The sequence below is a fragment of the Curcuma longa genome, chromosome 1 (genome assembly GCF_044706935.1).
Source record: "Curcuma longa cultivar G26 ecotype Majalengka, Jawa Barat chromosome 1, ITB_CL_G26_1.1, whole genome shotgun sequence".
Taxonomy (NCBI): domain Eukaryota; kingdom Viridiplantae; phylum Streptophyta; class Magnoliopsida; order Zingiberales; family Zingiberaceae; genus Curcuma; species Curcuma longa.
This window is the reverse complement of record NC_133861.1, coordinates 13370755-13382747: the sequence shown is the minus strand read 5'-3', so window position 1 is coordinate 13382747 and position 11993 is coordinate 13370755. Positions and strand designations below refer to the sequence as shown.

Genomic DNA, 11993 nt, shown 5'->3' with positions numbered 1-11993 from the left:
GAATTAAAATAAGCTGCACAAATTAAAGGTTGTAAATGCAATTGAAGCCAAAAACAACATGCAAATTAATTACTGCAAATGTTCATCAGCCATCGCGATCAAAGGCGAGAACAAAAAAAAATTTCGCCGTTGCCGGGGATCGAACCCGGGTCACCCGCGTGACAGGCGGGAATACTCACCACTATACTACAACGACCAGATGTTAATTCATCTTCACAGTTTTTTTTATAACTATTAATAAAAATTGAATTAATCAAAGTTGTTTTTTTCAGATGTTTAACATGCATATATCCAGAAAATCGAATCACAACAGCATTGCTAAACTAAATTCTTTCACACACGAAATATAGGAGAATAGTTTTCTAATTATTAAAGCTGAAATTCATAATATTTTCATTAAATTTTTAAGACAAACACAATCTGATGTTAAGATTTTGCTTCCTGACATTGAAAGGTCGGATCACAGGCATTACTAACAAATTATAATTAGCACCATCATTCTTTAAAAAAAAACTTAAATTAATTTAAACCACTTGTGACGCCTTCTCATTCCTCCTTGAATGCATTAGTGCAATCTTGTTTCTCAACAATAAACCGACCACGTAAACAGTTAATTAGCTATAAATAAACTCATCTCTTCTCCTAATTAATGAACTATGAAGAAGGGCCATGAACGCGAGTTGGAGACTGATCCTCTTCGTGTGGCATCCCTACGTAGGTGTTTTTCTTTAGTTATTCATTATTAGTCTCTCTGTCTTGTTTGTTCTTGGAATTCAATTGTAAGAAAGAAAGGGATTTACGAAAAAAATAATAGTCTCAAGTATTTGATCGATGGCGAATTTGTTGGGGTTGCTCCGGTTGCGGGTGGTTAGAGGGATCAACCTCGCCTACCGTGATGCCACCGGCAGTGACCCCTATGTCGTTGTCCGCATGGGCAATCAGGTAACTTCTTCATTATCATAGTCATCGATCACCATTTACAGTCTTTAGCTCGATAATTTGAGAACTACTATATAAACCTTATCCTTCATTGTCGGGCAGAAATTGAAGACTAGTGTAAAGAAGAACAATGTCAATCCAGTTTGGAACGAAGATTTAACCCTTACGGTTTCAGATCCAATCCAACCCATCAAACTTGTGCGCATAGATAGCACTTATAAATGATCCTACATCTAGTATTTGTGCCTTCTTTATCTGTGGTTTATGTTTGTGCAGAAGGTCTATGACAAGGATACGTTCAGTCGCGATGATAAAATGGGCGATGCAGAGATTGATATCGAGCCATTTGTGGAAGCAGTGAGGATGAACTTATCTGGGCTCATGAACGACACCATAATAAGAGCATTGTGCCCCAGCAGACTCAATTGTTTTGCCGACGAGAGCACCATTGTTTGGAGAGATGGAAAGATTGTGCAAGACATCGTTGTGAGGTTGAGGAACGTGGAGAGTGGTGAGTTGGAGCTGCAACTGGTGTGGATTAGCTTACCAGGTGCTGCTGCCTTTTAGGGTTCCTGTTGTATGCAAATAGAGAGATGGGGTCAAGATTAGACAATGGATTCATCAAGTTGGGATGAATACAATTTGGAGATGATGATGAAGTAGTTGACTTCCAATTCCAGTCGATGCCAAAACTTCTGACAATCAGTTTATCCTACAAAGGTTTCTTACATTTACTGTTATTGTTATATATAAAAAGCAATCTGATGTACCACAATGTAAGATAAAATGAGAGTCACATATGTTATGACATATTGGCTCAGTTTGAAGTGAAGGAATCTCCTTATTAGGGTTTCATCTTTTGATAGGTGTCTTGAATAAAATTAAACCTAACACAAACCAGGTTAAGGATTTCAGTAACTATATGCCATTATAACAGTTAAGAACAAAAGTGCATATCAAATGTTGCAAGAACCAAAATACTTAGAGGAAAAATAGATTACAAAATGATGGATAAAGATTTAAACATATCATATCGAGCTATAGCATTGCTTTCAAAAATGCACTAGCAGGTGTCTCCAATACAGGTACCTGAACTCATGTATTAAGGGAATTTGAAGTCAAAAATGAACATGTTCTAGCACAATAATATTTGGACAAAAGAATTGCATACCTTCCCTATGGGATTCAACTGATTGCATTGTGAATTTGACACATAACTCGTCATCATCAGTTAATTAACAGTGAAATGCCATGAAGTGGCTACATGGAAACATATTGCAATTTAGAATCTTAGATTATTAAATTAATTTGTTTTCATCCAAAGATTTTTTATAGCTATTTTTTCTCTATCCTTGACATTGAAACTCCTGATCTTATCCATATTTTTATTAATTACGATTTCAACTAATCAATTTATTATCCTGAACTTGGGCCCGACCTCAATTCAATTCATTGGAAAAAGCAACACCGACGCCTTGTGCTTGCAAACTTTGACCACCATGGCTGCTGCCCTCGCGTGGCAGCATCACAATTTTCAATTCAATTTCTTACGTAAACCATACGCCAAATAAACGGCCACCCAAATCTATTGGCTGACACGATTGGATACGGGAATCTACGTGGGCCCCTCGACCTCGGGCCAACCAGTGATCTCAAATGCGTCCACGTCCGCTGTTCCGAACCGCCAGCCACGTGGGCGAATGATACGGGCCCTGTCTGGTTTGCCGGCGTCCCGTCAGCCAATACGTGGCGTCGCGATCCAGGTACCAACAAAAGCCGGCCTCCGAACGGCTGCTGCAGCAAACCTTCCGCCCCCCACCGAGACAGCGGCACACCACCGTCCCCGTCACGGCACTTGATCAATCACCATGTGGCCTATTCCGAAGGAATAGCCACGTCATCCGACGGCTAATTCCGTGGATGATGTTTGGCCGTTGCACAGGGATCCCGACAAACTTGCTCCGCGTGCATCCGCGTCCACCGGGACCACCACTTACCACCAGCCACGGCGCCGGTCCCAAACAGTCACGTGCGCGAAACCATCCTCGCTTAGCATTAGATTCGTACGCGAAGGTGACTACCTTGCGCCCCACCGTCAACGGTCCGCCGTTAACTATGACGGCGCAAGATACACGCGTCGGTCGCAGAGGTAGGGACCATCGTTCGTACGCGGGCGGCGAGGTAGACGTCGTAAACACGCACGAGTGACGACGTCATAAAGTCAGTTACAGGAAAACGATATGTGAATTAAATGCATGAGGATGAAGACAAAACATCTGCCGGCTAACGAAGCCGCCGTATTGTTAAATGATATTTGACAATGGCAAGAGGAAACTAAATTTCATATCGCCGACGGGGTTTTTTTTTTTTTTCCTTTTTTTAGATTTTATTTCTTTTCTGAAAGGAAATTTTGCAAAGGAAACGAAGTGGCTGCTGCTAAGATCAGACTGCCGTCGCTGGGGGCGGGAGGTTGAGATCCAGATCGAGACGTGGCATCTTGGAAAGTGGCGGTGCCGCCGGAGACCAACGGTCAGCTTGTGGATTTACGACGGAGGAGGAATCCGAGTCGCTCTGGGAGGCCACTTCGCGCGGCGTCTGGAAGCAGGCGACGACCATCGGCATGGGTAGAGTTGGCAGATGACGGTGAGTCGCCGTCACTGCCGACGCCGGCATCTTCGAGGATCTGGCGATTTGGTCGAAGTAGAAGAGCGGTAACGGTTTGAAAGGAAACGGAACGACGCCGGATCCGCAAGCGCCTCCGCCGCTGTGGATGAGGTTGACATCGAGCTGTGAGGGGGGAAGTCGCGTTGCAGCCTCATGGCCGGAGCACTCGACGACGGGGCTGCTCTGGCTACCGCAGACGTCAGCGCTGGAGAAGTTAGTCTTCGCCCTGGGCCCGCGGAACTCTCGCGCTGCGGCGTCGTAGGCCCTCGCCGCCTCCTCGGCCGTGTCGAATGTCCCGAGCCACACGCGGCTCTTCTTGATGGGGTCGCGTATCTCCGCCGCATAGCGTCCCCAAGGCCGCTTCCTCACCCCGCGGAAATGCACCTCGCCGCCTTCGCCACCACCTCTGGCGGCGGATTCGAGCTGCCCTTTTGCCTCCATAAAAATCTTCTCAACTTGTCACCTGGTTACACTCCGAAAAAGAAAGCCTCACTAAGCTACGGCTGCTCCTGCGTCGCCTGCAACTACTGCTATAAATAAGACGAAGTCAAGAGATGGACGGCATGGATTGAAAGGAGGAAACAATGATTACGCGCAAGCAACGGAGGCTGGCCGTGCTCTTCATCAGTGCACATACTTGGCCAACCCACTTTTGTACCCATCAGCGGTCACACTAATGCTGAAAAGCTGGCCCCACTAAAACGTTTGGGTATTCGTGTTTCGAGTACGGAGCAGAGACCTTACGCTGTTTTAATTAGCGCTCTGAATGCGTGACCCGCGGCCGTCGGGACACGCTGCGCCTGCGCAGCGTCGCCAGCTCGAGGGAGATAACGGCGTGGTGCCGTCAACGTTGCCGAACAGACGGCAGCGGGACGTCGATAGAGAGCGCGACGCGTGGCTGAGCTAGCCGGCGGCACGTATCTATTCGACGCCCGAAGGAATAGCCAACAAAGCTATCGACACGGAGTGGCATACTGCGGATTGGGACTAGTCATGACACTTGACAGTGCAGATTCAGATCTTTGTTGTGGGATTGATCACGGAGGTCATCGTTTAACTCCAACAACAACAAAGATTTTAGCTCTCTGGGATCGATTATGAATTCTCGAAAAAATAATTTTGATATTTGTATAATAATAAAAAAATATTGTTAATTAACTATTTCTTGAAAATATTCAGCTTCAACAAATAACTTTTCCCAGTATTCGATAATGAATTGTTGAAATTTATTTTCGATAATTGAATGGTATATAAGTCCAGTTTTTTTTTCTATTTTCAATGAAATATTTTAGTATTCATTCTCATTTTCAAACTAAATTACTTGTGATGTCATTTAATATACAATTGAACTAAAATTATCGAATTAGTTAGTAACTTAATCAAACCAATAAAAAAAATAACTTTCTTATTAGCATATGATATACGACAACGCCACCAGAATAAAGATAATGAGTTTTCCATTTTTTTCCATTTGGAAAACGAAATCATCCGCTCTTGTTAAACGTGCGTTTGAAAATCAAACAGCCGCTTATATACGCAACATAAAGAACTTTAGTGAACAATTAGAAAAATACAACAATGGGCGCGCAGATGATTTTGATTTTGATTTATCATCTTCTCAATGTTTTTAGAATACAGTTAACTACCCATTTCAAATCTTTTCCCTTTTTTTTTTTGATAAAAATTACTGTGCTGAACAAAACCTGGCTAGATTCTGCACATATACACCCCCACTTTTTCTGTATATATGCTAATGAATAAATGATATGCTTGTAAAATAAGAAGGATGTTATAAAGGTGAAACTTTTATACATTGTCGAGCTCCCGAAAGAAGAGCGTGTTTTGGGGGTTGGCTACCTTTCTTACGCCAGTAATTCACAAGAAGGCGCTCCAATGTCCTGACCTGAAACATGTGTAAATTGATTAAATACCCACCATCAAATTAGTAAAATTATACATAGAATATGTGCTGAAAGAACTACACTTGAGCAACTCCAGAGCAAAGAATATAGTTTCAACAGACATCCAAATTTGCAATGGATCACCTTGACAGATTTCCAAACTTCTATTTTAGAGAAGAAAAGATTGTAAAATCACATATGTCCCAAAATAATCCATGTTGATGCTTAGCAATTAAGTATACGCACATCTAATGATATTTTAAGTATACGCACATCTAATGATATTTTAAACATTTATAGAGTTTATTTATTTATTTAGTTTTGGTAGAAATCACTCAGAGGTAATGAAAGTCCAATATTCGAAGAGTTTCCAGATCCACTTATGTAATGGTTAAATATGATTGGGGCAAAAACTTATCTTTTATAGTCTTATCGGTCCACTCTCATGCAGGAAGACACACTAGGTGCATTAGCGTAAGCTCAATGAAGAGATGAAACCTTGCACCAGGGCCTAAATACTTGAGATAACCATGAGATTCTGACAGTTTTCTTACTGCACTCTAATACTAAATTAAATTTGATTAATTGAACCCCAACGTATCTCAAGAGGTTAGGTTGCTCATTGGTAGACCAAAAAAAAATCAATATATACTTTCATATCCTCGATAATGTTTTATTGAGGTCAAAATTAATGCAGAAGGTAGCTACTACTAATTGCATTTCCCATAGGATAACTTAATTATCTGGTGAATCTGTTGGTCCCTAAGCATGTAAACCACATATATGACTAACCATGATATTTCTGAGAAATTTTGGAAGTTTCAAGATACATGTTGGATTTAAGAATCACCACTTTCGGACAACTGTAGTTATAAGCAAATATTGGAATATGTAAACAATAAACCAGCTGTTTCCTCTAAAATTTGCTTCTGGACCAGTGCTCTTGCAGAAAAAAAAAGAGAAGAGCTTAATAACATAAAACGCCTAAACTTGAACACACAAAAATCCTGAAGGTGTATTTTTACCCTTGATTCTATTTCAATAGATTATTTCTTTTGAAGCAATATCTTGAACCGCCCTTCTAAAAGAATGTATTCATCCAACATTTCATCATCAAAATTTGTGATCTAATTACAGACCAAACTGAATACATCAAGTTTCATCAGTCTTGAAAATTTACAGAACCGTCATAAGTGAATTCTTCTACAGCGAGTACATCAGGGGTTGATTCTATATAGTGTATATTCATATAAGGGTGCAAGTAAAGGGGATATAAAGAAAATTGTACTCAAACCTATTAAGATAGATCTAAATGAATTGGCTACTATGGATGATATAGTGTTAAAAATAACTCAATTACAAATCTATCTCTAAATAGTTGTCCATATGACTTGTTGTAGTAGTTATTGTTAAGACTTATGCATCTCAAACTTAAAATGGCAAAGAATTGAAATTTAAAGCTAAATGTGAGTTTGTGAGAAATGTTTGAACAATATCTCCTTGTCATAAACTTTTCCCTTAAGCCTAATACTAACAAAAAGAAACCCTCCGTGGAGAAATACCTGATTAACAATAAAAGGCTCTCCAGAAAGGCTAAATGGGTCAGTTAAAATGGTTAGAAAGCCATGCTTGTTCCCATATACCACATCAGTGAAAACTCGATCTCCCACCTGGTAAAGGAACAATATGACAATCATAATATATAACAGATGAAAGAAGAGATATTGTAACTCACAAGGATGCCCACCATGACAAGGAGTGAGGCTGGGCAACCAAAGTACCGTTCTATATCTTCAGCTGTTCCAGATGGCTTCTTTACCTCTAGAATAAAAAAACTCGACTAAGGATTCCAGTGTTGAACTAGGCATGTTAGATTATAAAACAGAATGAGAATGAATAGTCATTGGGATCTAATTGATATGCAGTGAATGCTTTACCATATAAAAGTTTTATATGGATGGCATGCTAGGTCACCAGATGAAAAAGTTGATTCAACAAAAAGAAGACTGGAAAAAAAGTGCCCTGAACAAGAAACAATGCAGGTATAACAGATACTTCTTTTCTTCATATAATCAGCACTTCAATTAGGAAATCATACCTTTCAACACTCACTAAACAATGCATAAAATTGTAGTATCAAATATTTGCTAGAATAAGGGTGAAATACAACCAAGAACAGAACTCCTCCAGAAAGCATAAACTCCAGCTCATTAAGAAAATATTTGGAGATTTAAATAGGAGGGTTGAGAAATTAACGAATTTAATAGCTAGCAACACATTTAATCAAATTAATTTCAAGCATCCCATAACAATGCTCAACAGTTTTATTTCTCATAGGCTCACAAATACGATCAGCTCCTGAATCCAAATGTCGTGTGCAGATATAGTTGGTACATTTCATCAAACAGATGAATTTCATCACTACAGAACCAAGTCAACAAACTCAGCTAAATTAAAAAAATAATTTGAAACTAAAACAAACACAATTAAATTTAACAACAGAGCAACATACAGAGACCTAATTTATATGTCAAATTAAAGAAGAATAAACTGGGCTTCGTCAATCAAAGAGGAGGCGCAATACGCATAAAACACATAAAGAGGAGGCGCAATACGAATAAAACACATAAAGTACTTGCCATGCTTTATGATACGAATCCCCTCGATCGACTCCTCCAGAGCTTTCGCCTCCGCTCCATCAGGATCATACTGTTTTAGACCTACACAAGACTACGAATCCACAAACTGCAGCAAAATAGACTAAGATAAAGGCAAACACACAATGGATAGAGACGCACCGGTGGAGTTGCTGAAGACGGCGACGGATCCGGGGAAGGAAGTTTGGCAGAGTCGGAGGGAGGGAGAGAGCGGAGGCCAGAGGGCGAGGGAGTACGGGGCGGTGAGGGTGTTGTCCTTGTCGAAGACGACGCCGCGGAAGCCGAGGCGGCGAAGGGCGGGCCAGTCGACCCAACGGATGTCGGGGACGGAGAGGTGAGGGAGGGCGAGGTGAGGCTCCGTCACCGCGACGCCCAGGAACGACGCCGCCCCCTCCCGGTTGAATCGTTGCCCCAGAGCTCGCCGCCACGAGCTAGTACTGCTGCTAACGCCCATCTCGATTCGATCTCTTCGCTTCTCTCTCCTTCCCGGTGACGGCCGCCGCGGCGGAGGCGAAGGGAGGCCGGTGGAAGAGGCGACTACGCGGGTGATTGGGTTTGGGAAAGGGAGATGCGACGGAAGTAACGAGGGTTGAGTTTGGGTGAAGGGGAGGGCCATTGGCGACATGGACTCCAGCGAGGGCTCGTGTTTTTTCCCCCTCTAAAAAAATAAATAAATAAATTGGCGTAATTCATCTAAAAATTCTGTAATATTCTCGATATTTACATATTTATATCGATGCGATGGTTATAAATTATTATTATTAAACAAAGGTAAGAAACTTCCTTTTATTATAATATAGAGATCATTTAAATAATTTAAATGAGATGAGAAAAATAATTTATTATTTTAGAAGAATATAAATAATAAAATGTCTCCGAATTCAGTGGAATAATATTTTTCTTTGCATATAACTCTTCAACCAAAGGGGAATTCATATCATCCCAAAATTTCACACTGATCGATCCCATGACTATCTGTGAATAGATAAATCGAGAAATTATAGTTGACCACGATGGTAAGACATTGTCTCGGCTTTGTAGAGATTTAACTCTTGTTCATTTCAACAACTATGCTCCATCATAACCAACTCAACAATCCTTCGGAACTTCTTTGTATATAACTTTTCAACAAAAGGTGGAATCATGGGTGCACCCTCATGATTATATGTGAGCAAGTAAATTGAGAAGCTGCAGTTGGTCACGACAGATAAGCGGAAAGCTCCATGTCGATTTATTTCATTTTTGTTTCGTCGAGATTCAACCCTTGCCCACTTCAACAACTCTGCTCCTTTGTATATAACTCTTCAGCAAAGGTGGAATCTATCACACGGTCGGTCACACGATCATTTGTGAATAAGTAAATCAGGAAGCTTTTACAGTAAACCACGATGAAATCTGAGGAGTTGACACATCATCTAAGCCAACAAATACATGTTGAGCTTCGACTTTTATCAACTTCAGCAATTCTGTTGCAAAGAAACCAACTTAATTATGTTCCACGTATAAAACTTACCATTTTAAATACTAATGTATATAACTCAATTGTATGGTTGATGGAGCAAGGGCCACAACCCTGATGAAGAGTGGATCACATAGTTTTAATTTCAAAATAAAAATGCTTTTATTTGGTGTTTATCAGTAAAAAAAACACTTCTTTCACAGTGAATGCCACTTGTATTACGCTAGTTGCAAAATACAGTTCGTCCCTGTTCTGTCATCGATGCAGTGTAGAGCGCTGCCTGCACAGGCGGCTGTAGGCCTCTCTATCTCCGCTGCAGGCCGCTGCAGCAGCTTCTTACACAATTCTGACAGCAACTTCCTTCCCTCACCCTCATTCACGCGCGCCCCCCTTCTCTTCCCTTCTCTTCCCTTCCCTTCCTTTCCCTCTGTCTTATTAACGCCGCCCCCCTATTTCTCCTATCTACATCTCACTGGCTTTTGTCCCCTTTTGCCCATTATTAGCATTAGCTGATCAAGCCCTGAGGGGGACCCCAATCAGCAACAATCCCACAACTGCTTCCCTTTCCACCTTTAATTCCTAACAGCTTCATGCATGCTCTCCTCACCCTCCTCCTCACCTTTTCCTCTCTAGTCTCATCCCAACTTCCCCTTCTTGCTTCCTGATCATTTCCTCGTCAATTCTTTCGTGCATAATTATTTTGTTACATGCATGAGCGGAGGGAATATCTTGATATCTGGGAAGAGATTTGCTGGTTTATCATATCCGAATCCAATTCTCGATACAGTTTTCAGGTTTAAGGTTTCGTGCAGTGAATCGCAGCCAAAACGGGTGATTTAGTGACACGTAGAATATTGATCTCCCCTCGCAAACCTATCCACTCATATCTGTATTAATTGGATCCTTTTCTGGTCTTCTTCTACAAGTAGTCGCGGAAATCCTCGTTAATTTTTCAGAGGATTGATTAAGAGATGGCGGAGGAGGAGCAGCAGCTGAAGCGGCAGCGGGCGCCGCCGCCGCCGCAGCCGCGGGTTCCGTGCGCGCGGTGCGGCTCCGGAGACACCAAGTTCTGCTACTACAACAACTACAACACCTCGCAGCCGCGGTACTACTGCCGGACCTGCAAGCGCCATTGGACGCACGGCGGCACCCTCCGCAACGTCCCCGAGGGCGGCAGCAGCTCCAAGAAGAACCACCGCAAGAACAGAAATCTCTCTCCGCCATCTTCCTCCGTCGCTGCCGCCGCCGACGCGCTTAAACTTCCTGCACAACCGCATATGATGCACGCTGCTCCGGCCATCACTGCGGCCGCCGGTATCGGTGCGTCCCTGCCACCGCTTCCGTCGTTCTTCTACAACGGCGGAGGAGGGAGAGCTTCCGGTCTCGTGGGAGACGAGCTCCCTGCTTTTCAGATTCATGGCGGCGGCGTCGCCGGGGGCTTCCCCCTGGCGCCTCCGGGGCTCAATCCCTTGGACGGGATCAGCATGCAGCGGTCGGTGCAGCAACCGCGGTTGTCCCTAGCGCTGCACCACCAAAACCTGCTCGTGCTCCAACAACTACAGCAGCAAAGCAACACAGCAGCCCCTCTTGCTACTGCAGATCAAAATCAGATCAGACGCCAATCAAACACCAACATGTTCTTCAACATGGCAAGCTCCCCTCCTCAACCTCCTCCTCCATAAGCATCTTAATTTCTCATGCATGCACTAGATTCGATCATGGGTTCTTTAATTGGTCCATCACCCAATTGAATTAAACTTCAGATTACTTGAGTCCTTGTACCTATTTCTTGTTCTATATAGACAGAAAGTGAGTGGATCAGAGAAAGAGAGGAGAAGACTTCTTGTCATGTTTTGATAAACTAGATCTTAATCGAGCTGCTTCCATTAAATCCGAAGTATATGGCATAGAACTTGTACTTCAACATGCGTGATCTCTGGGATGCTAAATATTGCATGCATAGATGATTTCTTTCTTGCTGTTGTTGTGGTTGCATGGATTTGGAATCTGGTGAGAAGTTTTCAGTTCTAATATGATCTTCTCTGAGATTGCAGAACTTTTGTCAGTTTATTATTTAAGCTTATGCATGCATGAAGCAAATGGATTTGAGATTGGAATCATGGAATGTTTTGATGGGATAGTTAGCCATGCATGAAGCAAATGTAATTAACTCGATTATAAGGTGTGCAAAGGGATGGACTAAAATTAGCAAAATTAATTTTATTTTTATAATTTAAAAAGTTTCTAAAACGTATAATTACTTATAAAACTAATAACATTTGCCTATAATATTAATTTTTTAGTCATTAAGTTATTCCTGATTCTTCAATCAAATTATTTTGACAAAACAATACAAGATATTTGGTAGAAAAT

At 41.9% G+C, this 11993-nt stretch overlaps 4 protein-coding genes and 1 non-coding gene across 6 annotated transcripts; 2 read left to right on the top strand and 3 right to left on the bottom strand.

Annotated features, from left to right (window-relative positions):
* Positions 1–124: 124 nt before the first annotated feature.
* TRNAD-GUC (transfer RNA aspartic acid (anticodon GUC)) lies at positions 125–196 on the bottom strand. Its single transcript has one exon. It is a non-coding gene; the product is annotated as a tRNA-Asp (tRNA).
* A 626-nt stretch (positions 197–822) lies between these two features.
* Positions 823–1506, top strand: LOC141845225 (protein C2-DOMAIN ABA-RELATED 3-like). The gene is made up of 3 exons (XM_074733288.1): positions 823–942; positions 1042–1137; positions 1216–1506. The coding sequence occupies exons 1-3, from the start codon at positions 832–834 to the stop codon at positions 1504–1506; spliced, it is 498 nt and encodes a 165-aa protein (XP_074589389.1). The 5' UTR covers positions 823–831.
* A 1695-nt stretch (positions 1507–3201) lies between these two features.
* LOC141837719 (ethylene-responsive transcription factor 8-like) lies at positions 3202–4097 on the bottom strand. Its single transcript, XM_074725099.1, has one exon. It carries the CDS (start codon positions 4042–4044, stop codon positions 3382–3384), a length of 663 nt encoding a protein of 220 aa, XP_074581200.1. The 5' UTR covers positions 4045–4097; the 3' UTR covers positions 3202–3381.
* Positions 4098–5195: 1098 nt separating this feature from the next.
* On the bottom strand, positions 5196–8786 carry LOC141843044 (phosphatidylglycerophosphate phosphatase 1, chloroplastic/mitochondrial-like). Of its 2 annotated transcripts, none has more exons than XM_074731058.1 (5): positions 8303–8786; positions 8144–8224; positions 7240–7325; positions 7067–7174; positions 5196–5506 (listed from the first exon to the last, which is right to left on the bottom strand). In XM_074731058.1, the coding sequence occupies exons 1-5, from the start codon at positions 8784–8786 to the stop codon at positions 5393–5395; spliced, it is 873 nt and encodes a 290-aa protein (XP_074587159.1). In that variant the 3' UTR covers positions 5196–5392. The 2 variants fall into 2 exon arrangements, with proteins under 2 accessions (XP_074587159.1, XP_074587166.1); XM_074731065.1 differs by having other exon boundaries at positions 5200–5506; positions 7252–7325.
* Positions 8787–10245: 1459 nt separating this feature from the next.
* On the top strand, positions 10246–11553 carry LOC141838327 (uncharacterized). Its single transcript, XM_074726153.1, has one exon. It carries the CDS (start codon positions 10592–10594, stop codon positions 11300–11302), a length of 711 nt encoding a protein of 236 aa, XP_074582254.1. The 5' UTR covers positions 10246–10591; the 3' UTR covers positions 11303–11553.
* The last annotated feature ends 440 nt before the right edge of the window (positions 11554–11993 follow it).

What these genes read in the sequence shown, in the direction of transcription:
- LOC141845225 (XM_074733288.1), top strand. Translation starts at nt 832, where the DNA reads ATGGCGAATTTGTTGGGGTTGCTCCGGTTGCGGGTGGTTAGAGGGATC. An exon ending in TTGTCCGCATGGGCAATCAG is followed by an intron (nt 943 to 1,041) that starts GTAACTTCTTCA and finishes ATTGTCGGGCAG; the next exon opens with AAATTGAAGACTAGTGTAAA. An exon ending in CAATCCAACCCATCAAACTT is followed by an intron (nt 1,138 to 1,215) that starts GTGCGCATAGAT and finishes ATGTTTGTGCAG; the next exon opens with AAGGTCTATGACAAGGATAC.
- LOC141837719 (XM_074725099.1), bottom strand. Translation starts at nt 4,044, where the DNA reads ATGGAGGCAAAAGGGCAGCTCGAATCCGCCGCCAGAGGTGGTGGCGAA.
- LOC141843044 (XM_074731058.1), bottom strand. Translation starts at nt 8,786, where the DNA reads ATGTCGCCAATGGCCCTCCCCTTCACCCAAACTCAACCCTCGTTACTT. An exon ending in CGTCTTCAGCAACTCCACCG is followed by an intron (nt 8,225 to 8,302) that starts GTGCGTCTCTAT and finishes AGTCTTGTGTAG; the next exon opens with GTCTAAAACAGTATGATCCT. An exon ending in TTGTCATGGTGGGCATCCTT is followed by an intron (nt 7,175 to 7,239) that starts GTGAGTTACAAT and finishes TTCCTTTACCAG; the next exon opens with GTGGGAGATCGAGTTTTCAC.
- LOC141838327 (XM_074726153.1), top strand. Translation starts at nt 10,592, where the DNA reads ATGGCGGAGGAGGAGCAGCAGCTGAAGCGGCAGCGGGCGCCGCCGCCG.